This window comes from Leguminivora glycinivorella, chromosome 23 (assembly GCF_023078275.1).
Source record: "Leguminivora glycinivorella isolate SPB_JAAS2020 chromosome 23, LegGlyc_1.1, whole genome shotgun sequence".
NCBI lineage: Eukaryota > Metazoa > Arthropoda > Insecta > Lepidoptera > Tortricidae > Leguminivora > Leguminivora glycinivorella.
The window spans coordinates 7,972,320-7,996,853 of record NC_062993.1 but is presented as its reverse complement, the minus strand read 5'-3'; the positions used below and the strand labels follow the sequence as shown (position 1 = coordinate 7,996,853).

General features: G+C 41.4%; 1 protein-coding gene across 1 annotated transcript in view; it reads right to left on the bottom strand.

Moving 5' to 3' along the window:
- Positions 1-24,534, bottom strand: part of LOC125238202 (phosphoacetylglucosamine mutase) — a 78,192-nt gene that overhangs the window by 26,940 nt on the left and 26,718 nt on the right. The window contains exons 3-8 of the mRNA XM_048145475.1: positions 23,867-23,999; positions 22,283-22,378; positions 20,799-20,950; positions 19,315-19,368; positions 15,251-15,261; positions 11,428-11,552 (exon numbers count right to left, since the gene is read on the bottom strand). Of these exons, the coding sequence (XP_048001432.1) occupies positions 11,428-11,552; positions 15,251-15,261; positions 19,315-19,368; positions 20,799-20,950; positions 22,283-22,378; positions 23,867-23,999 (571 nt within the window). The remainder of the gene's footprint in view (positions 1-11,427; positions 11,553-15,250; positions 15,262-19,314; positions 19,369-20,798; positions 20,951-22,282; positions 22,379-23,866; positions 24,000-24,534) is intronic.

Here is a 24,534-nt window from a genome sequence, read left to right as displayed (position 1 = left end):
GGCGCGTATGCAAGCTGATGAAGAGTACGTACCGTCATTTAAAACATGGGAAGCTTTTGAGGATATGTATTCACATGTTCAATTTGTTGTCAAACAATTGACGGCCACTAACGCCGACGGGGCTCGCGGGGCGCCGCCGGCCTCAGTTGGCTCGGCCAATCTGAAACCGAATTTAAAGCTCCCACCTATTGTACTTCAGACATTCGATGGCGATCAAAAGAAGTTTGCTTCATTTCTCGAATGTTTTAATAGTACGGTTCATCGTAATTCGGCCCTTACAGATGCGGAAAGAGTGTTTTACCTCTGTGGTCAACTCTCGGGTAAGGCGCTAGCCACAATAGCGGGAATTATTCCATGTGGTGAAAATTACAAATTAATTTACGATACGCTGGTCGACAAATATGAAGATGTAAGACTGTTAGGTACTTCATATTTGGACGAGTTATTCAACTTCAAACAATTAGACTCGCCGTCCGCGAAAGGGTTAAACGACTTTGTCGATTGTTTTGTAACCTCGGCCGCGGCTTTCGATAAGCTCGAAATATCGGATAAGAAAGAATTTATATTTTTATACTTAGCCTTAAAGAAAATTGATCCCGAAACGGCGCGTATGTTCGAAAATTCCGTGCGTTCAGAAAAACTGCCTAAATACTCTAGCTTTCTTACATTTGTTAAGGAGCAAGCTAAAATTTTGGAGCGTCGCGGTGACCCGGGCTCCAGCTCTAACGTAGCAGGTGCAAATACGGCCCAGCGTACAGGAAAACAACCGAGCAAACAGCCGAGCGCGAAGCGCACTCAGTCATTTGTAACAACCGGGGAAAATTCCACTGCGTGTGAATTGTGTAACGATAATCACGACCATTTTTATCAATGCAAAGAGTTTAAAAAGTTAAACCCGCGTGAACGTTACAATGTAATTAAAAAAATGGTGCGTGTGTAAGGTGCCTTAGCCACAAACATAGGAGTGGGAATTGCCGCTCAAATCAGGTATGCGATAGCTGTAAAGCCAATACACACCATTCTTTACTACATTTCGTAGAAAATATGTCTACATCGCTAACCACTACTGAAGTAGCTGTTCCGTCGTTGGCTGTGACACAAAGTGAGGTAATGAGCAGAGATCGCGCAGTTTGTCAGTGTGGCGCGGCGCGCAGCGGCGGCGCTCCCCCCGCGCCCCCTCTGTCTTCGCTCGCGAACGCCGACGCGCACGCGGACTCGCCCGTAAACATGGATTTGCCCGCGAATTTGGACTCAACCGTTTCCGCGACCACCACGGCGGCAAATGCACAGGTGTCACACAATTATTTACAAGCGAATATTACGCCCGAGGTAACGACAGCAATGTTAGCTACCGCCAAGGTGACCGTAGTAGACAAATTTGGGAAGACACACTCGCTGCGCTGTATGATTGATAACGGTTCTCAAAATCATTTCATAACTACCGCCGCGTTTAAAAAGCTGTCATTGAGTTATTTTAATGAAGATTTGCCAACGACAGTAAATGGATTTGGAGGAGCTCCGAATGCTACTAGAGGTAAAACACAATTTACGATTCGGTCGTGTTACAAAAGAGATGTGACTTACGACATTACGGCGATAGTAGCGGATCGCATAGCGCTCCCCGTACCGACTGCTCGCGTAGATCGCGCCGCGCTTACTTTTTTGAATGGTGTGCCGCTCGCGGATGAAGACTTCCATGTTACTGGGGAGATAGATATACTTATTGGGGTCGTACTATTTGGTACCTTGCTTAGGAGCGGTCGGGCCCCCCCGGCTCACCGGACGTGTTGGAATCCACACTTGGATTTTTAGTGATGGGGGAGACTCCTGTAGAGGTACCACAGGCTAGGCCATCATCCGTCGCTTTATGTGCGTTCACGGGAGCTCCGCTAAATAAGTTAGTGGGACAATTCTTTGAGTTAGAAGAAGTACCTACCTGTAAGTCCACCTTTATGAGTGTGGACGAACGAGCTTGTGAGGAAAACTACAAAAAGACTACCACTCGGGATGAATCAGGTCGTTATTCGGTAGCTTTACCCTTTAAGGGTAATCCGGAAGAACTCGGCGATTCGAGGAAGCAGGCCGAGAAACGTTTTTTATCTCTAGAAAGGAAATTTAGCTCCACGCCTGCTATGCGAGCTGCCTATGACGACATTGTACGAGAGTACTCAGAGAAGGGCTATCTGAACTCTGTAACCGAGAACAGTGGGGAGGATGGCTATGTAATAGCCCACCATGGAGTGGTTCGAAACGATAAGGTTTCGACCAAATTGCGTTTGGTCCTGGACGCTAGTGCGCCAACCGACAAGGGTGTTTCGCTGAATTCAATTTTAAATCCAGGTCCCAACCTACAGTCCGACTTATTTCTGGTACTCTTAAATTTTAGATTATTTCCCGTCGCCTTTTGTGCCGATGTCAAACAAATGTACCTTCAAATTCGGGTACACCCTGACTTTAGGAAATACCAACGAATCCTGTACAGGTTCGATCCCGGCGACTCTTTGCAATTATTTGAGTTTGAGCGTGTTTGTTTCGGTTTATCCGTGAGCCCTTTTCTGGCCCTACGAACCATTCAACAATTAGCGATAGACGAGGGTCCCCGGTTCCCACGAGCGGCAGAAATTATCCAGCGAGGTGATTACTACATGGACGATGTGGCGTCCAGCGCCCCATCTGAAACCATAGCGGCTGAAACCACGGTACAGCTTATAGATATGTTTAAGGCGGGTGGCTTCGACCTGATGAAATGGTCGAGCAATTCTCCAGAGCTACTCGAGGCTATACCTAAAGGGTACTTACACCCAAATTCAGTCGAGTTTGGCGACGGGTCTTCGCAAAAGATTTTAGGCATAAAATGGGACCCGCGATCCGACTTATTCTCATTTGAAGTGAATTCAAATACAGAGCGATGTACCAAGCGCAATATTTTATCGGTAGTAGCAAGATTGTGGGACATTTTGGGGTTTGCTGCCCCAGTGATCTTATATGCTAAACTAATGATTAAACAGTTATGGCTAGAGCGCATCGATTGGGATGAGACCCCACCCCCAGCTATTATTGACGCCTGGGTTAAATTCGTTCGAGATTTACCGATTCTGGGCCAAATGAAAATCCCGCGTCATGTAGGTGTGACATCTTGCTGTACAGTAACACTGTTGGCTTTTGCAGATGCGAGTGAGAAAGCATACGGCGCGGTATTGTATTTACATGTGGTTACTGAGCAACAAATATCAGTGCGATTTTTATGCGCTAAATCTAAAGTAGCCCCAATAAGGGTTGAAACATTAGCTCGTTTGGAATTATGTGCAGCATTGCTTATGTCGAAATTGGTACGTGTAGTGATTGATCACTATAGCACGCGCATCTCCTTCGCTCAAATTTATGCGTTTTCGGATTCAACCGTGACCCTGCACTGGATTCATTCTAGCCCCCACCGATGGAAAATATTCGTAGCGAATCGGGTGGCAAAAATCCAGAAAAATCTACCATCGGATTGTTTCTTTCACGTGTCAGGGAAAGAGAACCCCAGCGATTGCCTGTCGCGTGGGCTTACACCCTCCCAACTATTAGAACACCCTCTGTGGTTACAAGGTCCGCCGTGGGTTCGAATGGAACGCTCGAAGTGGCCTATAAAACCTTTTGTAGCGAGCTCGGAGAGTGAAGTACCGGAACAAAAGGTAATAGCCCTGCCCACTGTGGCGACTTTAACCCCCCCGCCTGAACAGCCTATATTGTACACGTTGTCTGAGAGGTTCTCATCTTGGTTGAGATACCTGCGAGTAATCACTTACGTGTTACGTTTCGCGAAACTGCTGTCATCTAAAGGCCCTGTTACAGTAGAAGACACAGAAGCTGCTGAATTTGCAGCTATTAAAGCTATTCAGACTGTGCATTTCCCTGAATACTTGGAGGCAAGTCAAGCAGGGAAGGCCCCAGAATCGAAGGCAATACGAAAACTAAGGCCCATTCTAGTCGAGGGAGTGTTGAGAGTAGGAGGTAGATTAGAGAACGCTAATCTTACCTTCGATCACAAACATCCATTTCTGCTACCACGAAAGGATCATGTCGTTAATCTGATTATAGATTATACACACAGAAAAAATTGCCACGCAGGCGAAAAACATTTGTTTTCGTTGTTAAGGCTCCGATATTGGATATTGTCTGCTAGGGCTATCGTTCGTTCCAGAGTTGAGTCGTGTGTGCGATGTTTCAAGGCACGTCCAAAAGGTATAACGCCGCCGGTAATGGCAAATCTGCCAGAATGTCGACTGCAAATTTCCAAGGCTTTCGCGCATACCGGTGTTGATCTATGCGGGCCGCTCAACGTTACCTTGGTGCGAAGACGCGGTGCTAAAAGCCAGAAAATGTATGTCTGTGTTTTTATCTGCCTGACCACCCGCAGCACGCATGTAGAGATTTGCGCCGACTTAAGTTCGGAAACGTTCCTTAATGCACTGAAACGGTTTATATCTCGTCGAGGTCCGGTAGATACTATGTACTCCGACAACGCAACGAATTTCGCTGGTACCGATTCTCATTTGAGAACTCTCTTCAATCGGGCCTTTTCTGATACCTTTCAAAGGGAGCTTTTGGAAAATAGAATAAAATGGAAATTCATCCCACCAAACGCCCCCCACTGGGGAGGGAGCTGGGAATCGGCCGTAAAATCATTTAAGACTCATCTATTTCGGGTGATAGGCGCTCAAATATTATCATACGACGAACTGTATACGCTTTTATGCCAGATTGAAGCAGTTTTGAACAGTAGGCCTTTAGGCCTCTTAAGCGCAGATCCTTCGGAGCCCGCACCGCTTACGCCAGCTCATTTTTTGAATACAGTACCTCTAAGGTCTTTACCCGCCGCGGAGATAACGGAAGAGCGTACTAACCGATTATCCCGTTATAGTCTACTCGAATGTTTAGTCCAATCTTATTGGCGTCGCTGGTCCTTAGAGTTCTTGCATACGTTACAAGCGCGTGAAAAGTGGAACACTGATTCGCGACCTATTACCGTTGGAACTGTAGTTCTTATCATTACGGATAACGCCCCGCCGCTGCACTGGCCAATGGGCATAGTTATTGAGACGTATCCAGGGAAGGACGGCGCGATAAGGGTAGTTTTAGTCAAAACAAAAAATGGCACGTATAGGCGCCCGGTAGTGCGTTTATGTCCACTTCCTTCTAATATTCCATAGTCTGTTACTCTGAAAAACAGCATTAGTTAAGCAAATTAGTTATAGTATAGAATTTAAAAAAAAAAAAAAAAAAAAAAAAAAAAAAAAAAAAAAAAAAATTGTCTCTCCCTTTTTCTTCGGCTGTTTAAGCGGCCTTTCTAGTTTATTGCAACGCATCTAAGTATGTGCACTTAGTTATTAAGACTTCCTTTTCTAATCTTGAAAAGGGAACCTTTCAAGGCCGGGGCTATGTTTGAGCCACTGCGATACCCGCTGGTTAAGACCGAGTATGACAGCGCCATCTAGGAGCCGAACGAAGAGGCGTAAACAACCGCGGCCATGATTAAAATCAGTTTTCGCTAGAAGCTCCTACGTTCGGAAGCAAATTATTGCATCGTCGCCGTAGAACCGCCTTTTTTTAATTGTTTTTATGTTAATTGTGTGTTATATTGTGCCCCGGGGTTGTCAGTGTATGGACAACATCGGATTTTGTGATCAAGATCGATAAGTGACAGTGTCGGCGAACATTGAACAGGCCACGAGGTGCACCCATCAGCAAAGGCCAGATTCTCCAGATTACGCCAGAGCGAGACACGAGGATTCACCAAGTAAGCTCCCTAGATTAGGCAAAGTCAAATCTTAGGTTCTTGATCGGCGCAAGTATCGCAGACCCGCCCCGCCTTTCTCGTCCCGCTATCGTAGGTACCTATATTCAAAAAAATCCATTCAATTATACTTTTTTTCGTGAGACCAAGAGTGGCAGTAATTTCACGAGCCCGTGGCTCATTCACTAACCACAAAATTAAAATTTTAAAAAAACCCCCGACCGCGTCATAGTGGACCGATTTTCATGAAACATGGCTAAGAACACTCCCGACTAACTCAGCTTTCAGACAGAAAAAACTAAATCTAAATCGGTTCATCCGTTCGGGAGCTACGATGCCACAGACAGACACACACAGACAGACAAACAGACAGACAGACAGACAGACAGACACCCCGTCGTTTTTGCGTCGGGGGTTAAAAAGACAAGACCTCTGTGGCGTAAGCACTAATTTTTACAATAATATGGCTTTTCGTCACATAAGCATCCTTAAGTTTCAGTGCCATAAGATCCTTTCCATCGGGAATTTTATTACTTTGAAAATCCACAGATGAACTTCCAAACAAACAAAAAACAAACTACATGAAAATACCTAAAAAATTGGTCATTCAATCGAATCTACTCTGAATATCCGCGTATACTAGGACCCCATTAAATTGAGGAGGTAGATGTAATACTAGGTATATAGGTCACTCGTATATCTTGATATTCTAGATACTATCGATTGTGGGAAAGAGATAGATTTACTGCAGTTTGGGGGCGGTGCAATCTAATAAATAGTTTCCATTGAAATATAATAACGAGGCTATTTGGATTTCCGATTTTGAAAGATATTTAAGAAGAATATTATTTTTATAGAATTTGATAGTTACGTGGTGCTCTAAGAGCCAAAATCATTACTAAAGCATTTTCATAGCCAATCTATCTTTCCATTATTGTCAAAGGTTCACTTACAATAATTATATCCTGATACATTTTTTTTTCTTTTATAAACTTTAAAGCTTAAAACTCCTAAAATATTCCTAAAATTTCATCGGGAATAAGAAGTAATAGAACTGATCGAATCAGAAACACGGAACCGCTCCAGAACTCGAGTGGTAGATGTAAGTGTGAAGACCACTGGTGGGATTCGGCTGGACACGTCTGCCGCATGCATCCTGAAAGGTGGGCCAAAATGGTTACCGAGTGGGGCCCACGGACTACCATACATGTTGAAGGTCGGGGTTCAGGCAGACCAAAAAGGAGATGGTGCGACGACCTGGAAAATTTTTATCCCAACTGGTGGGGAAATGCGAGTGATAGGGTCGAGTGGAGGAAGAGAGGGGAGGCCTTTGCCCAGCAGTGGGACACTTATACAGGATAAAAAGTACGTAAAGTAGGTCGGAAGACACTTAAGCCTTGAAATATAAGTACACGTATTTGTGAGTGTGTTTAGGAAAACGTCCAACTTTGTCGGTTACCATAGGCGAGATTTACTTGTATCTTTATATGAAACTTTTGAACTTTTCTTGTGGCTTTACAGCAATTGACAAAGTGGGACGTTTTCCCGTGCACACTCACATTTGATTTGAGCAATTTTTAAACAGTGGTGGCCTAGTGTTTCTAGCATCTACCGCCGGTATATGTATTATGTAAATTCAAATCGCCGTTTAGGAGAACGAGTGTACTGTTGTTAGTGCGGAACGAGGAAGCGGTCAAGTCATTCAGTTCTAGAGTCTCTACAAGTTTTAGGTGGCGTCCATAGGCTATAGAGCTGTTTTAGCATCAAGTGGACCGCATGGGTCTTCGCCACCGCCGTTGTATAAAAAGAATATTAGTCTAAATGATTTTACCCATTTTACCCTTAATTAATGATTGATACAAGTGAGTTGCAATTTGCAAACTTTCATAGTTGCTTCAACAGAATACTGCGCTCACTTTTCCTTCCGCGTTTACCAGGAGCGCATAAAACCGAGAAGTCATTCAAATTCAATCCGTAGCACTAAGTGAAACTGAAAGTTTTCGTATCGATTTATGTACGTTATGTTAAAAGCAACCGTAAAACGTTCGAGATAAGGATGCAGTTTAGTTTAGATAGATAGATAGATAGATATACGTTTATTTGTTTGTCACAATACACACAGAATACACAAAAGAAATAAGTTACAAAAAAGAATTAGAATACATAATAAGCAAATTGGAAAACAGGAAATTACACAGATTTTTACCATAGCGTACTATGATACTGTGCGCGTCGCAACAAGACAAAAGGGTTACGGCTCAGTATTACGCTACGCCCTGAGGCAGCAGCACTGATATTCTGCCGGAACCGGATCAGATCACGATAACACATAATTGATTGAATAAGAAATATTGTAAAGAGATGAAATTATATACCTAAAATATCTATAAATAATTGCCTATGAAACGAGTGAGATGAATGCCATGATGAAAAGAAATGTGTGTTTGATCTGTTAGATCGATAGATAGTAAAATAATTGCTACAGCTAGAGCTAAAACTGAAGCTAAATCCGGTAATCTGTAACCAGGTAGCCATAAGGGATACCCAAACTTTGTTTTTCTAAAAGATATTTTTTTAAATGACGTTTAAAAGTAAATTTAGTTTTAATTTGACGAATCGGGGGCGGGATATTGTTCCAGCACCTGGTTGCGAGATACCGGAAACAGCCTGTAAAAGCAACAGTTTTGTGAGGGTGAGCTTCTAGGAGACAGCGCCTGGTAGACCGTGTACCATGTCGTTCATGGAAAGAGGATATGCGTATTTTAGAGAATAAGTAATGGGGCTTTTTGTCATTCAAAACGCCAAATAAGAGACTAGCTAGATGTAAGTGCCTCCGTGAGGACATATTTAATATGGATGCTTTGTTAAGGTATGGTGTAATGTGTGTTCTCGGTGGTATTGAGCTACAAAAACGGAAACAGGCATTTTGGACTCTTTGGATAAGACGACGAGTTTTTTCCAATAGTCGTGGCCCGTACACAATGTCTGCATAATTTAACTTAGAGAGTACCAGCGATTCGCACAACAACTTACGAATTTCCTCATTTAAGAGGTATCGTACTTGGTATAAGACCTTAAGACGAAAAAAACACGACTTCACTAATTCTCCTATATGCTTCTCAAACCTCAGCTGGTTGTCAATGACTAATCCCAAGTTTCTAGCCTCGTCTACGCGTTCGATCAGTGAACCCCTTATAAAAATTTTAGGTTCATTACATAAAATCCTAGAGAGTTGTACTTTGGATCCGAGTATCATAAACTTTGATTTAAGTGGGTTCAATAGTAATCCGTTATTATCTGCCCAAGTGGAGATATTTTCCAGGTCTGTACTTATTTTTTGTAGCGCCTCATCGAACTGACTTGGACGGGCTGCATAATATAGTTGAACGTCATCTGCGTATAGGTGATAATTGCAGTTTTTAATGCTTTTGGTGATATCAGCAGCGTATATAATATACAGTAAAGGGCCGAGTATAGAGCCTTGAGGCACTCCTCGGGTTAGGTTTCTAGAGTCAGATATCATTACTGTACCATCGTACTTAGTTAATTTAACGGATTGCGTGCGTCCATTCAGATAATCACTAAACCACGCCAGTGATCTCGAACCTACTCCATAGAAACGCAATTTAGCGATTAGCAAGGCAGTATCTATACAATCAAAGGCGCGAGAAAAATCTAATAACACTAGACAGGTACCCTTGCCATTGTCTTGCTCTGAAATGATGTTATCTACTTACAGGCATTGTGGAGAGTTTACAGGCATTGTGGAGAATGAAAATGAAAGTTTTTGTATTGATTATTTAGCGTTGTGCTGAAACTTACCTTATGATATTAATTCTACGGCTTAATTTCATAGATGTGTGACAAGAGTGAATTGTACTAATGTAAAATTGTACTAAATGGCAACAAAACATAACAACAACGGCAACATAATAACGACATTCTTCTTCGTCGAAACCTCATGACTGAGGGTCGTGACCACCATAAGTCGCTGTACGTTGCAGTGATATCCACTCAGGCCGATCTTTTGCCTTCCTAAAGGATCCCTGGAGTCCAACGCGTGTGACCTTCTTTATTGTGCTGAACCAGCGCGGGGGTAATCCAGCTCTTTTACGATGGCCCTCCACTGGTCCGACGATCAACGCCTTCTCAAGGCTGTCAGGCTCTCGTCTGGCCAAATGGCCAAAGAAGCCTATAATTCTCTCCCGGCAGATAGCAGAGAGGCGAGTTTTGACATTAAGCTCTTGTAGAATAGATACGTTAGTGCGACGTGCTGTCCATGAAATTCCCAACATTTTACGCCAACACCACATTTCGAACGCATCTATTCTGGCCACCGTTTGCTCTTTCAATGTCCAAGTTTCCGCTAAGTAAGTTAACGACATAGACACTAATATTGTCTATTTTACAACAAATTATTGTATTTTTAAAACCGCGTCGCTTTCATTCGTCCCTAGCGTGTATTTCAGACTATTTATGGTGCAATGACCTAGAGACATCACTTTTGGTGGCTAAACAGATCCATGCGAGAGCGACATACTTTGCCACATGGCTGACAAGGGAAGCTTGCAACCGATTGCGACGTTTCGCTACGGTCAGGCCTACGCCACTCAGGGCACCATTGTGAATGACATGATGAACATAGTACATCGATCCCAGCACGCCCTCACGAACGGAAGAGAGAATGAAACGCCGGAGTGGGTTGGGCCAAGTTTCCCCCCTCTCGCTAGGGGAGGGGAAAGAAACGGCGAGTCCCACACATCGTGCGTAACTGCGATCCCACTCCGTCAAAAAAGAAAAGGTCTACGTCACTTGCTCGCGGTCGCGCGTAAAGTAACTACCCGCTAGCAGTTGCCTCGAGGTAACAAGTGGCCGAGAGCCGCCACGCGCCCGCATGTGTAGTCGCGTGGCACGTGCCCACAATTCTTCTGAGTTTTACTTAGTAAGTAACTTATGTCTTTCCCATAACGGAACAATGGTGTTCCGGACCTTTGGGAGGCGTGCGCGGGGCCGAAGCCAACGCGTAGAAGCCCTTTAGACACTTTAATGAAATGTAAGGGGTACACCGAGCGGATGTTGCCCTTGCCCGTATCATGGGACACACGCAGAGGCAGCACCCGCCAGGGTGTAAGGACTATTTGAGAGTTAATGGAATCTAAAATTAACTGGGCTATTTTGATGAAAGTGATGGACTAAATACTGGGCTATGGATAAAAAACCGGACACCTGCCTAATAAAACGGTATCCAATTTTACTTCCGGCAGACGGTGACTCGTCCCCACAAGATGGGCCCCCACAAAAAGCGACATCCAAGATGGCTCAAGGGCAACACCGGTGTGAGAACTCAAGGGTGTCGAGAGGTGTACACCGCTTTCTGCCCAATGGCTGTTAAGCCTAAGTAACTTATTATTATTTAGTTAAATAAAGCGTAGGTATTTTTCGTTTTGCGGGCAAGTGAAGGATCTGTTACGTTAGTAACTTATTAATAATCTGTGCTACAGTGCCTTCTTTCCCCTTTGTCTGCAAGTGCCGCAAACCATTGTCCTTACCAGTTCAAGAATGGCGCAATATTACCAACATTATTTTTTTGTAAAACAGCAGAAGATACCGATTAATTGCACTTAGTGGAAATAAATAAGTTCACTAACTTGTCATCGAGATAGTAGTAGACGAGCCGGTCGCCATCGCCGTCCAAGGATGCGACTCGTTGGAAGGGCGCGTGTTCGACTCCCACCGGAGGCTTTTGTGACACCTTCACGAAGTCTGCGCCGCACTGTCGAAGAAACAAGTTATTTATCGTCATATATAGGAAGGTGTGGCGGTTCTGGGATCTTAGTCCCATTATGCTTGCTATAATAACCTTCCTGATGATATGAGGCAAATGGATTATAATAAATTTTCGATAGTGCTGACCAAATGGCTAAATGACAATTGTTTTTATAGTATTAAGGAATTTATGGACTTTAAACTGTTACTGTAATTATAATGACTGACATGTACTAATTTTATAATTATCTTGACTACATTTATTTTATTTTAATTTGCATTGTAATTTCATTGTGAATTTGTATTGATTGTAATTGTATTAATGTATGCTATGGGAATGCTATCGTGTCGATAATGTTTTCATGTTTTTATAATTTTTGCATGTCGTTCACCGACTGAATACTGTCACCAAATGTATCGCAACATCAAGTATGAATGTCAATGTCAAGTGAAAAAACGTATATTTGTTTACTTCGCAAATATTATTAAAATATAATGATAAATCAACTCAGTGATGCTTAATAGTATACGAAATGAAATGAAAGCAAATCATAAGCCACTATGGAAGAAAGTTTTGCTGTGAATTTGGTGCAATTTATCTACATAGTGCAAATTAATTTTTTGTTGCTTTTTGGAATTTATTTATGTTGTTTTCATTGCTGTGCCCTATTTTGGTGTTTCGTACGTTTCTGTTTGCATGCAGAATTCCTACTGGTGTTTACTTTTAAAGTGAAATCAAGTGGTGTAATCTTGTATACATATTTGTACATTTTGTTAGTATGCAAGCCGCATCTCAACCAACCACGACATATTCATGTCATTTATGCCCGAAGTCGTTTCAAACCCCTAAGGGTTTAAACATTCACAAAACGAAGTGCCATCGCACCTGTGTTAGCCAAGATGATGCCCCACTTAACTTGAATCACTCGCAATCAGCTCATCCTACTCCTCATTCTTTACATCTAGAGCTAAGTCAACTCAAGAACAACGTTAAAGTCGTTAAGCGAATTCCCCGCGGGGCCAGAATCGCCGTGGCAACTCACCTCACACAACTGGTACAAAACTGTTATGAGTCAAACTTATCTCAAGACTGGCACAACCTGCTTGTTTTCCCATTTGCGATATTACATGCCAAAGACGATGATAAACATACATCACTGACACAGAAAATTAAAAATAATTGTTTACCCCATTCTGTCCCGCCGGTTGTACAAGAAGAGCGTCCGAAAACCATAAATAAAATTAAAATAATTGAAAACAAGATCATTGATGGAGATCTTAAAGGTGCCGCTCGCCTACTTTTCTCCAGTGATGAGTTGTCTCCCAACAACCATGACACCCTACTGGCGCTACAAGCAAAGCACCCTTCTGCTCCCACAACCCCCTTTTTCTTTGATCCTCCTTTACCGACCGAAGCATGTCTGCACATTGAAGACGTCGATGTCTACAACGCTATCATTTCCTTTAAAAATGGTTCGGCGGCTGGCTTGGATGGCCTGGCTCCACAGCACCTAAAAGATCTGACGGCCCCATGTGTCGGAGATGCAGGCGTAAAACTCACTGCATGTATTACTAAATTGATAAATTTTATGTACACAGGCGGCGTCCACCCAGACATTGTACCTATTATATACGGAGCCAATTTAATTGCGCTCACTAAAAAAGACGGAGGCGTGCGTCCAATCGCCGTGGGCTCTACTTTTCGCCGTTTGGCGTCTAAAATTGCAGTTCGGTACATTTTGGCAAAATTACAAAAAACTTTTGAACCTGTTCAATTAGGTTTCGGGGTTAGAGGAGGGTGTGAAGCCGCTGTGCATGCTCTAAGGTCTTACTTGGATACCGAGCAATGTGAGGTTTTGCTGAAAATTGATGTGAAAAATGCCTTTAACTCTTTAAACAGGGACGTTTTCCTGTCTGAGGTGAAATCTCACATCCCTGAAATATATAATTACTTACTCCATTGCTATGGGGATCCATCGAAGCTGGTGTATCATTCAAACGAACTATCATCTGAAGTTGGGTGCCAGCAGGAGACCCTTTGGGGCCGGCTATTTTTAGTTTAGGTATAAATCAGATAATTAAAAATTTATCATCAAAATTCAACGTGTGGTATTTGGACGACGGGACTCTCGGTGGTGACGTGGATTCAGTACTAGCCGACCTCTCGCTTATAATTGACAAATTCAAATCTATCGGGCTTACTTTGAATTTCGACAAATGCGAACTTTACATTCCAAATTCCTGTGTTGATGTTAACAGTCTGTTGCAAAAGTTCAACCACTTGGCACCAAATATTAAAACTCTAAATAGACAAACACTTAGCCTTTTAGGATCCCCAATATTTGAGGAAAGTTTTCCCAAGTATATTCAAAATTCGATATCAAAATTCCAGGATCACTCTCACCGTTTATTTGAATTAAGTCCGCATTATGCACTAACCATTATTAAGTTTTGTCTTTTCATTCCAAAATTAACGTACGTACTTCGTTGCTGCCCTTTGTGGAAGCATCATGATCTGTTAACACGAGTAGATAATTTAATTAAATACAATTTGGAGAAAATTCTTAACGTTCAGTTCAGTGACCGCATGGTGTCAAGGGGCGCTTCCCATTAGACACGGAGGTTTGGGCATCCGTAGCATGTCCGGGGTAGCTCTGCCTGCTTTTTTATCGTCTGCACATAGTTCCTTGGGTCTCGTAGGTAAAATACTTCGCACAAACTATGAGATCTCGGGCTTGGAAGACGCGAAAAATGCATGGCTGCAAGCTTGCCCCGGACAAAGCATCCCTGAACATCCGGAGTCACAGATGAATTGGGACGACCCAAAGTGCAAACTGACTCTGATCTCCCTTCTAAACCATAACAACGCCGCCGAAAAAGCTAGACTCCTTGCTGTCGCAACCAGAGAGGCTGGGCACTGGCTTCACGCACATCCTTCCTCTAAACTCGGAACCTTCTTAGAGCCCAACACGCTTCGGTTGTCGATTTGCCTTCGTTTGGGTATGCCAGTTTGTGTTCCCCATCGCTGCCCCTGCGGTGCGCAAGTAGACCAGTTAGGGCACCACGGTCTCTCTTGCCAGAAAAGCGCGGGCCGCTTCTCCAGGCATGCCGCCCTTAACGACATCATCCGTCGGACTCTTGCATCGGTCAATGTGCCCGCTATTTTAGAGCCATCCGGCATTTCACGAAGTGACGGCAAGAGACCCGACGGGATGTCTTTGGTTCCGTGGAGTATGGGTCGGGTGCTGGTGTGGGACGCAACCTGCGTTGACACGCTAGCCCCTTCACATCTCCACGGAACTTCTGCGAAGGCGGCAGCTGCTGCAGAGGCGGCCGAAAATGTAAAAATCGGCAAATACCGCGGCCTCGGCGCCGAATACAGTTTCGTTCCATTCGGCGTCGAGACCCTGGGTCCTTGGGGTTCGGGCGCCCTGAGTCTCTTTGGAGAACTTTCAAAGAGACTCAGGGATACAACTGGCGACCGCAGAGCTGGCAGTTACCTCGCTCAACGAATCAGTTTGGCAGTCCAGCGAGGTAACGCAGCCAGCATCTGCGGCACCTTGCCGCGGGGACCTTTTTTAGATTTAGTTTAGGTTTAGTTTTTTATTCTTTCTATGTATGTATAGGAATTTTTTTATACCTTTAATATTCATTAATTAAAGTATTTAGAATAATTATTAATTTATACCTTTAATATTCATTCACATTCAAATTCAATTTGTTTGTCCGAATATATTTCATGCATAAAGGTTATTCGCCGAATGGTTTTTATGCATAAATTATTTCTGCATAACATGGTTTAGTGGAAATTTACTACGCAGAATTTTTATCATAGGTAATACTACTATATTAATGTTGCAGTTCTAACCTAACCTAACCGAAATTCTTGACAAAATGTTTTATTTGTTGAGGTCGCAGTTCTAACCTAACCAAACCGACTGTCTTAACAGCATTTAGTATGGGTGGATATTCTGATTTTAAGAAATATGCCAAATACAATTATGCGAATTAATTTTATTCATAAAAACAATCGGCGTAAACAGAATTATGCGAACTTATTTTCGGACAATGTGTTATTCGTATTATTTTCGATTATGACAAATAAGTTTTCTGCCAAATTAACATTCGGCGAAAATCGATTATGCGAAGTCTGTTATGCGAAAATCGTTTCGGACAATTAAATTTATGCCAAATAGAGGGAACCCCCTCCCACCCCATGCCTAGCACCCTGAGCTCCTGCTGAACTGAACGACGCCAGGTCGATTTAGGGCGGCATGGTTTCCGCTTGCCGGGTATATTCCAGGTGAGGGCCATTTTGGATAGGTGGGTTTTTTTTTTTTTTATACTACGTCGGTGGCAAACAAGCATACGGCCCGCCTGATGTAAAGCGGTCACCGTAACCTATGGACGCCTGCAACCTGTGGGTATCAGGTTTAGGTGGGTGGGTTATTTGTATAGGCATAGTTAAGTGACATTTAGCGACAATCACGCGTCAATCAAGCGTCAAATAGAGTAAATTATCAGTACTGTTACTTGTCAATCAATGTCGCGACGAACGAAAAGTCTAATGCTCACCAATTTTCAAATAGTGTGAATTATCAGTACCACTACTCGATACTAGGTGGCAACTGTGTCTCGTCTGCCAAAAATGTAATATTAGAACAGTTTACAACTTATATTACAAGCAGAAGGAATTGAAAACAGAATACTGATTAATAGTAATAGTAATATTAGCTAAAATTTATGAGTATTAGACTTTTCGTTCGTAGCGACATCTATTGACAAGTAGCAGTACTGATAATTTACGCTAGTTGACGCGTGACTGTCGCTAGATGTCACTTAACTATGCCTATACAAATAACCCGCATTTACTGATGTATGGAGTTACAACTCTTCCCTTACTAGTTTATACCTCTATGCCGTAACTAACAAATACAAAGCACTTGTGATAATCTCCAGATTTCGAAACTCAGTCAAAAGTTATACTGTATGTATACAAAGTTAATATCAGGAAGTAAATGATTCTGTGACGTCGAACAGAACTAAGTAGAAACACTGGCATCAGATGATCTTATCTTCAAATAGTGATCAGGAAATAAACTCATCTTGTTCCAAGTAGTGAGAAAATGTGAATTTTAGAGGTTAATACACAGATACACACATAAACCTATAATAAATAAAATTAAATGAAACATATATTATAATAGATAGATAGATAAAATGTTAATATGTACGTAAACACACCACATAAATTAAAGCAGTGAATAATGAAGTTTTTAATAATGGGAAGGATATTAATCAATCTTTGTCTTGTTCTTATTTTCACTAATGAAAAATCTCAAACAAGATCGTGTGAATAGTGTCCGAACCGAAGTCCACAACTAGAACCAACCTATAGGCTACTTGCCTCCTAGTCAAATCAGCTTCTTTATAAGAACTGTCAATACGATTCTGAACGACTTGCTAACATGGAATTAATATGAAATCGAATTGAGTGACATCACGGTCAACTGTTTTACTTTATATATTTCTATCTGATTTATAAAATATAAATTGCAGTTAAAAATAACTTCTGTCCCTGTGTTTCTTATAATTATCTGATGCTTTATTTCGTGCATGGTATAAAATATTTTATTTTAAGTACAGTCAAGTTGCCTATTAAAGTAGGTAGTGCAAGTACAGTCGCCATCAGATATATAAGAGCGCCCGAGGTACTCAAAAATATCTGAACACGCCTCTATTGCCTAGGCGTTAGAGGCGTGTTCAGATATTTTTGAGTACCTCGGGCGCTCTTATATATCTGATGGCGACTGTACTAATAGCGAAGTGTAGCTTCGTACAGTTAGCTGCAGAGAGAAGTGGAACATCCAATAGGAGTTTGTACGTAAAGGTACTAAGCGAATAGTTGGTGACTGTATACTCAACCAATTGGAACCCTAGGCTCTCTACAACCATATCAAAAAAGGCAAGCAGTAAGAGATTTCTAACAATCTGATTTAATGACATAGTTCTACAGTGGCCTAGGGTTCCAATAGGGCAAATGGTATTCTGTTTAATCCGGTAGTTAGATCGTCCAAAAATACTAAACATATTTTTCGCTTTTTCTAATTAATGAAAAAATACAAAGATATAGAGCATCAAGGTCGGAGGACGCGGGTTCGAACCCCGGCTCGTACCAATGAGTTTTTCGAAACTTATGTGCGAAATGTCATTTGATATTTGCCAGTCGCTTTTCGGTGAAGGAAACCATCGTGAGGAAACCGGACTAATTCCAATAAGGCCTAGTTACCCGTCGGGTTGGAAGGTCAGATGGCAGTCGCTTTCGTAAAAACTAGTGCCTACGCCAAATCTTGGGATTAGTTGTCAAAGCGGACCCCAGGCTCCCATGAGCCGTGGCAAATGCCAGGATAACGCAAGGAGGATGATGATAGAGCATCAAGGTTTCGGAGTGACGTCACTCCTAGGTAAAAATTGTACCCAGGCGTGACGTCACGCGAAACTTCAACGCACTGTACCGTCGTCATTTTTCGTTTACGAGACAAAAGAAAAAAATACGTGTCTAAAATTCTTTGATAATCTAACTGACGGACTAATTAGTTTTTTTAGTCGTCTCGCCTATTGGTTGACTGCACGTAAAAGGGGATAGGAGTCCAAACTATACTTGCAGCTCTCAGAGCATATAATATCTGAGCATTTCCCGGCAACATTGTACATAGCCACGTCAGCAAATTTTAATTGATCCTATTTTGTTACCAACATTTAGTAATATAAGTCGACTTTCGTAAGATATAATATACAGAGTGGGGCCTGTAACAAAGGCGAAGAATTGAACTCTAGGCTATTCTCCTTATACTGATCAACATTTGTTCAGTGACTTTTAAAAATTATGGTCTTTAAATTTTGAATTTTTCATACAAAATAAATATACATACATTGAAGATAATATTAGCTTCAATGTACGCCATTATTGTTGTCATTGACGTTGTCTGTCACACTTTAGACTTAACAGAATTCGCAATACATTACCTCTTAGAAAAAACTTTCAAGGGTGATAAAAATCAAAATACAAGTTATTTTTAAAAGTCGCCGAACAAAATTAAATGTTGATCAGTATAAGGCGAATAGCCTACAGTTCAATTCTTCGCCTTTGTTACAGGCCCCACTCTGTATACAGGTTAATTGTTATAATTAAGAAAATCACTACTTAGATACTAGAGAAGAGAGAGAACTGCTGATCTCATTGAGAATTAAGGTTGTCGTTGTGTGCGTGATGCTGATGACACCACTCGCTGGTCGTTCGCATGCACACAGACATGGAAATAATGCGCGTGTATTGCGCAATAGCCCAATAGGAGCGTCTATATACAAGTGTGTGTGGCTCAAGAACTTGCGACAGGCATATCCAATCTGATCTCCTTTCTTCCTATGTATATCTGTGTTGTAGTACAATCTAGTTCATAAATATGTATACATTTCTTCACCTTAATTCGATCCATTAAGGTGAAAAAATGTACACACATTTATGAACTCGATTGTACAACACACTCCCAGCACATGATTGCCGCGAGAGTATGTCGCCGCGAGATAGACTACCCGTCCTTATATAATTAACACGATTAGAAGAAGACGTGTGATCTATCTCGCGGTCACATACGTTCGCGCCAATCATGTGCTAACCCTGCAGTTAGAGTAAATGACTGTTATTTGAATATTAGTCCGAATTTGTATGAAGTTACGAGATTTGCGAAGTGAAGCTTTATTTTTTGCCTACTGACCTCGTTCACCTGGTGTACTGACAAGAGAGTACGGTCCATATTTTTTACCTGAAGACAGTAAGGTATTTGAATGCCCTAAATTTTTGGTACACTATAATAAATAAATGAAATATATATATAAATAATATACATATATAAAATATACTCTAGAACAACATAAAATAGGACTTCATACCACGGAGTGATGTGTCTTGGATGTTGGACAACACGTATAGTGTAACAAATAGACACATAAACACCAACACAAAATAAATACCTATAAAAATATATACAACTCAGGCACAAAATGTCAGTGCACAATGTCAATATGCTCATTCAAGAATTGAAGACCTTCTGCATTTAGATAGAGCACAGCACAGATATTTGTTCCTGAGTCATGGATGTTTTCTATGTATGTATTTATATATTTAAGTATGTATATCGTCGCTTAGCACCCATAGTACAAGCTTTGCTTAGTTTGGGGCTAAGTTGATCTGTGTAAGGTGTCCCCAATATTTATTTATTTATTTCAATCTTCACCTTATCAGTTTTTCTAGTTTCCGAATATACCAGCTTTTTTGCGACTGCACGGTACAGAATTGCCACCGCGACACTAGCACCATTCTTATTGCCCGTAAAACATGTCTTTTCGGAGTGAAAATTTGAATACACATATTTTAAGTGAGAATGCCCCATCTTAGTCCGTTTTCACACTATCCGATCCGATATCGGGTGTCAGAAGGATTTCAAGATGGCGCCTGTAATGTATGATGTATGGGATTATCGGTCCGACATCCGATATCGGATCGGATAATGTGAAAACGCATTTGAGATTGTAGTTTCAAAATCTTATAAAAAAAGGTTTCTAGTTTTCCACTATACTTTGCAGACACTCCGAGATTCTCAAGCACCTGATGGAAGGAAATGACCTTTTTTCAGTCTCAAACGTTGGATAAACTAGGTGTCGTCAAGCCTGGTCAATGCCAATGAGGCACAGTATTTTAGCCAACGGAGAGTTATCAAGAAATGTAGTATAATGAGGGAAATACCTTCTTCAGTAGGAGTTCCGTATGTGTTATCGTTTCTGCATCGCTTTTTAGGGCCAGTTTAGTGCCATAAGTATTGAATGATATTTATATAACGCACACTTTTATACATAATATAAAGAACAGTGTAGTACCTTCTTCAGTAGGAGTTCCGTAAGTATTGCCATTTCTGCAACGAACGCAATAGTGCAGGATGGCAGTAGTGACTATGACGAACTTTACCACCTTTTAAATCCATCGCTATTGAATGACACTCATATAAAATACATTTTAATAAATAATACATCGAACAATATAGTACCTCCTTCAGTAGGAGTTCCGTATGTTATCGTTTCTGCATCGTATACAGTAATGCAGAATGGGAGTGGTGACGATATCAAACTCTTTAGAGGTGCCTTTTAATGCCATCGCTACACTATTGAGTATAACACAATATATAGAACAGTATAGTACCTTCTTCGGTAGGAGTTCCGTAAGTGTTATCGTTTCTGCAACGAACGCAATAGTGGAGGATGGGAGTGGTGACTATGCCGAACTCTTTAGCGGTGCCTTTTAATGCCATCACTCCATGTACTGCGGCTGCTGCTAATCGGGGACTTGTGTATCTGTAAGGAAAAAAAGATAAACTTAATTTTTAATAATATTTTCTAACCTTTTGAACGCCACGCTTATCGGATGCGGCAACCTTTAACTTCTGTCATAGATGAATTTGACCCCTTTTTGACATCAACATGGCAAATGTTTAAAAACAAATTACCTACATGCAAAAGCAGACGTCAAACTAAAAACTTATTCATTCAGATGAGGTATAAGGTACCAGTTATTGCCTAAGGCACTGGTCCCACCGCGAGCTAGTAAACTGTGAGCTATCGGCTATAAAAACGAACAAAAGATAAGCACTCCCGTGCAAATGAAAGAGACACGGCGGTATAGATATCTCACCGCTGGGCGAGTAACTATAAACATCGCCGTGTCTCTTTTATTTTCACGGGAGTGATTATTTTTTGTTCGTTTTTATAGCCTATATCTCATAGTTTACTAGCTCGCGGTGGGACGTGCCTAACAAAAAACGTGGTACTAACTTTTACAACCAAAACCAAAACGAAAGTATTTTTTTAACAAACGTTATAATATCATAGCTAATGTAGTAGGTAATACATTACTACCTAAATTATTATATAAATACTAATAATAAATAAAAGTGCTTGACGACAAGGTTCCTAAAGACGCACCGCGCACAAAAGGCATAGCATTCAAAGGGTTACATTAGAGTAAAACTGCATTGCATAATACCAATTCATATGCATATGTTGCATTATATATCGCATATCACGGATGCGGTTTGCGGTCACGGGAAATCTTCATTAGTCTACAAGCAAGTGTTGTTTAAAAATAGATATCTCCGTTTCTAAGGTACACCTACATCTGTTATCTTATGTATTTATAATAGACTTATAGTAAATAAGTAACATAACGACGAACGTATGATATTGGTTAGTTAATGTGAAACTTTTAATTGCATTCTCTTTGAAATAGAAAAGCTATATTACGTTAAGCAAGAAAAATTTTGCTAGAAAAATCTGAAGAACATTTTTTGTCACTTGAATTTGCAGTTGGAGCCATCAATCCACGGGTCAAGTATGTACAAATCTAGTAAAAATCGTGTCATTAATGATGACGTGCTTTGGCAATACGAACCAATGTATATGCATTCAAAATAAAGCTTCCTAGAAATGTATTTTTAAGGCTGGCAACGCACATGTTACACCCCTGGAACAGAAGGTGCTCAACTGCTCATAATCTGATTGCTTATCATCCGTCGGGCTTATTTTCTCCGAACGTAATTTAAAAAAAAATGGCAGGAAGCATGGACAAAACATGCATGGATATTTCCGAGCTCATATAACTTTTATAATAAGTTATAAGCATAATTTTACCTTGTGTCCATTCCGATGAAGACACTGGCCTTCAGTCCCATATCAGCGTTCACTTGCTTGATCACCTCCACCGTCGTCGCTTCCAAATCATTGTCACTGAAATATATAAATTATACTTTATTAAGTAACCAAATAAAGTTCAGGGTACGTAGCCAAATGCGCAAAAACGCTCACTACAATATCTGTTTCGTAGCTATCTATCTCTATCGCTCTACCGTATTGGCGCGACTTTCTGTTGGCGTCTGGCGTCGACGATTGCCATTTGGCTACGCCGGCTGACCTCAAGACTCTTGAAGCAAAGGTCGACCTTACTTTAAAAGAGTTTCAAACGATTAAAAATTGCCAATCCAGCAGACGTGACTGAAAAATGATTAAGATAAATGGAAAAATGAAAACTATATCTAACATTGGCGAGCCTCGTGGCGATCTCCTCCACCTCCCACATGTAGCGTCTCGCGAGCGTAGCGTCGGGCCAACTGTAAGGAAAAAGACGCCGCTTCGACGTCGCGCCGACGCGGCATTGCCATACAGCCCGACGCTACGCTCGCGAGACGCTAGATGTGGTTTTATGTTCCAGCGTTTCCCAGAACTCCATTGTCTCCAGATTGAGAAGCTCCAATCATGCTTAGTGTCGACTCAAACCTCGCGACTCCCAGCATGTAACTCGACGCCTGAGTGCATCTAATATTGGGCGTACAGCAGGGAGAGGCGTGCGGCGTCCATATCAAACAATTGACAACGTTTCAAAATTTTCAATGTCCCTAAATCGAAAACCATTTTTGCTTGTAGATCACATAAATATTTTTTTTAATATTTTTTCCGTATTTTTAGTATAAAAAATCTTAAAAATAGTTTAAAGGGGAAGTGACGTCAAATAGCTGATTTAGAGCTGCCACTATAACAAAAAAATCTTCCAATTGGGATGTCACTTGAGTTTGACAGTGACACCTATCACAGTTCGTAGCAAAGATATTAAAAATTTCATGGCTTAGTCTATGGTTCGTAGTCATTCACTATTGGTTGACAGTGACACTTGACAGTCAGACATACCGGACTGTTTGAGCTGACTGTTAAAACTTTTTTTTTAGAAATGATTTTGTCGTTTTCTTAGGTGTATGAAACAACACATGTGACGTCACGAAGCTGTGTCTTGACGTTTGTAACTTACGCTCTTTCTGCTCGAAGTAGTAATAAGAAGGGATTTTCTCATTAAAATAGCAGTTTTTGGAAAAATAAAAAATTACGTGTATCTTTTAGTATTGAGTTCTTTCAAACCAAACAATAAAAAGTAATACTCAAAAATATGAAATGTTGTCAATTGAAGCTCATGCAAGTGTCCTGATTCCACGCAAGCCCGCCCCGCTGCACGCCACGCCGACAGCGTCCACTGACGGCTCAGCCACGACATTGGTCTAAGTGCGACAGCGGTGAGCGGCGGCCATACATTGGAGCGAGACACAGCGATGGGACTTTTCATTCGCACGTAGGGCTGCCGCTCACCGCTGTCGCGCTTAGACCAATGTCGTGGCCGGGCCGTCAGGGCTTACAATAAGGCCTCTCTAGAGTATGGGTCTCAGTACTCACCTAACATTGGCGAGCCTCGTGGCGATTTCCTCCCAGCTCTGTTCCAGCATTTCTCCCTCGGGGTCAATGAGTTTCACTCCATTGTCAGGCTCCAGGTTATGGGAGGCTGTGATCATTATACCTATTGTGCGACCTGGAATTACAACAAAGACGAATCTATAACTTGAAAAAATGTACACATATTTATGAACTAGACTGTACAGAGGAAGAAATAGCGTGTCATAGACAATTTTTAAGTTATAGATTCGTCTTTATTTCTGCAATTAGATGAAAAAATGTACACATATTTATGAACTCGACTGTACAGAGGAAGAAATAGCGTGTCATAGACAATTTTTATCTAATTGCAGAAATAAAACCGGCCAAGTGCGAGTTTTACTCGCAAGGGTTCCGTACACTACAAGAAGGACTTAAGCGCCTCCTTTTTAGTAGGAACTTGTCATTTTTGCGAATAATAGATTATCTATATCTAAGATATTTTGAACAAATCAAAACAGAAATGAGTTTATATGTAATATTCAAACGCGCTCACATAATTTCAAGAGATTTGGTAACTCCTTGCAGCGGCAGTGAGTGAAATACGTAATTTGATTTTTTTTCTTTTAAGTCCGACTTAAGCTTTACTGTAGATTTCTAATTGGTTTCCTGTAATCTATAGATTGAAAACT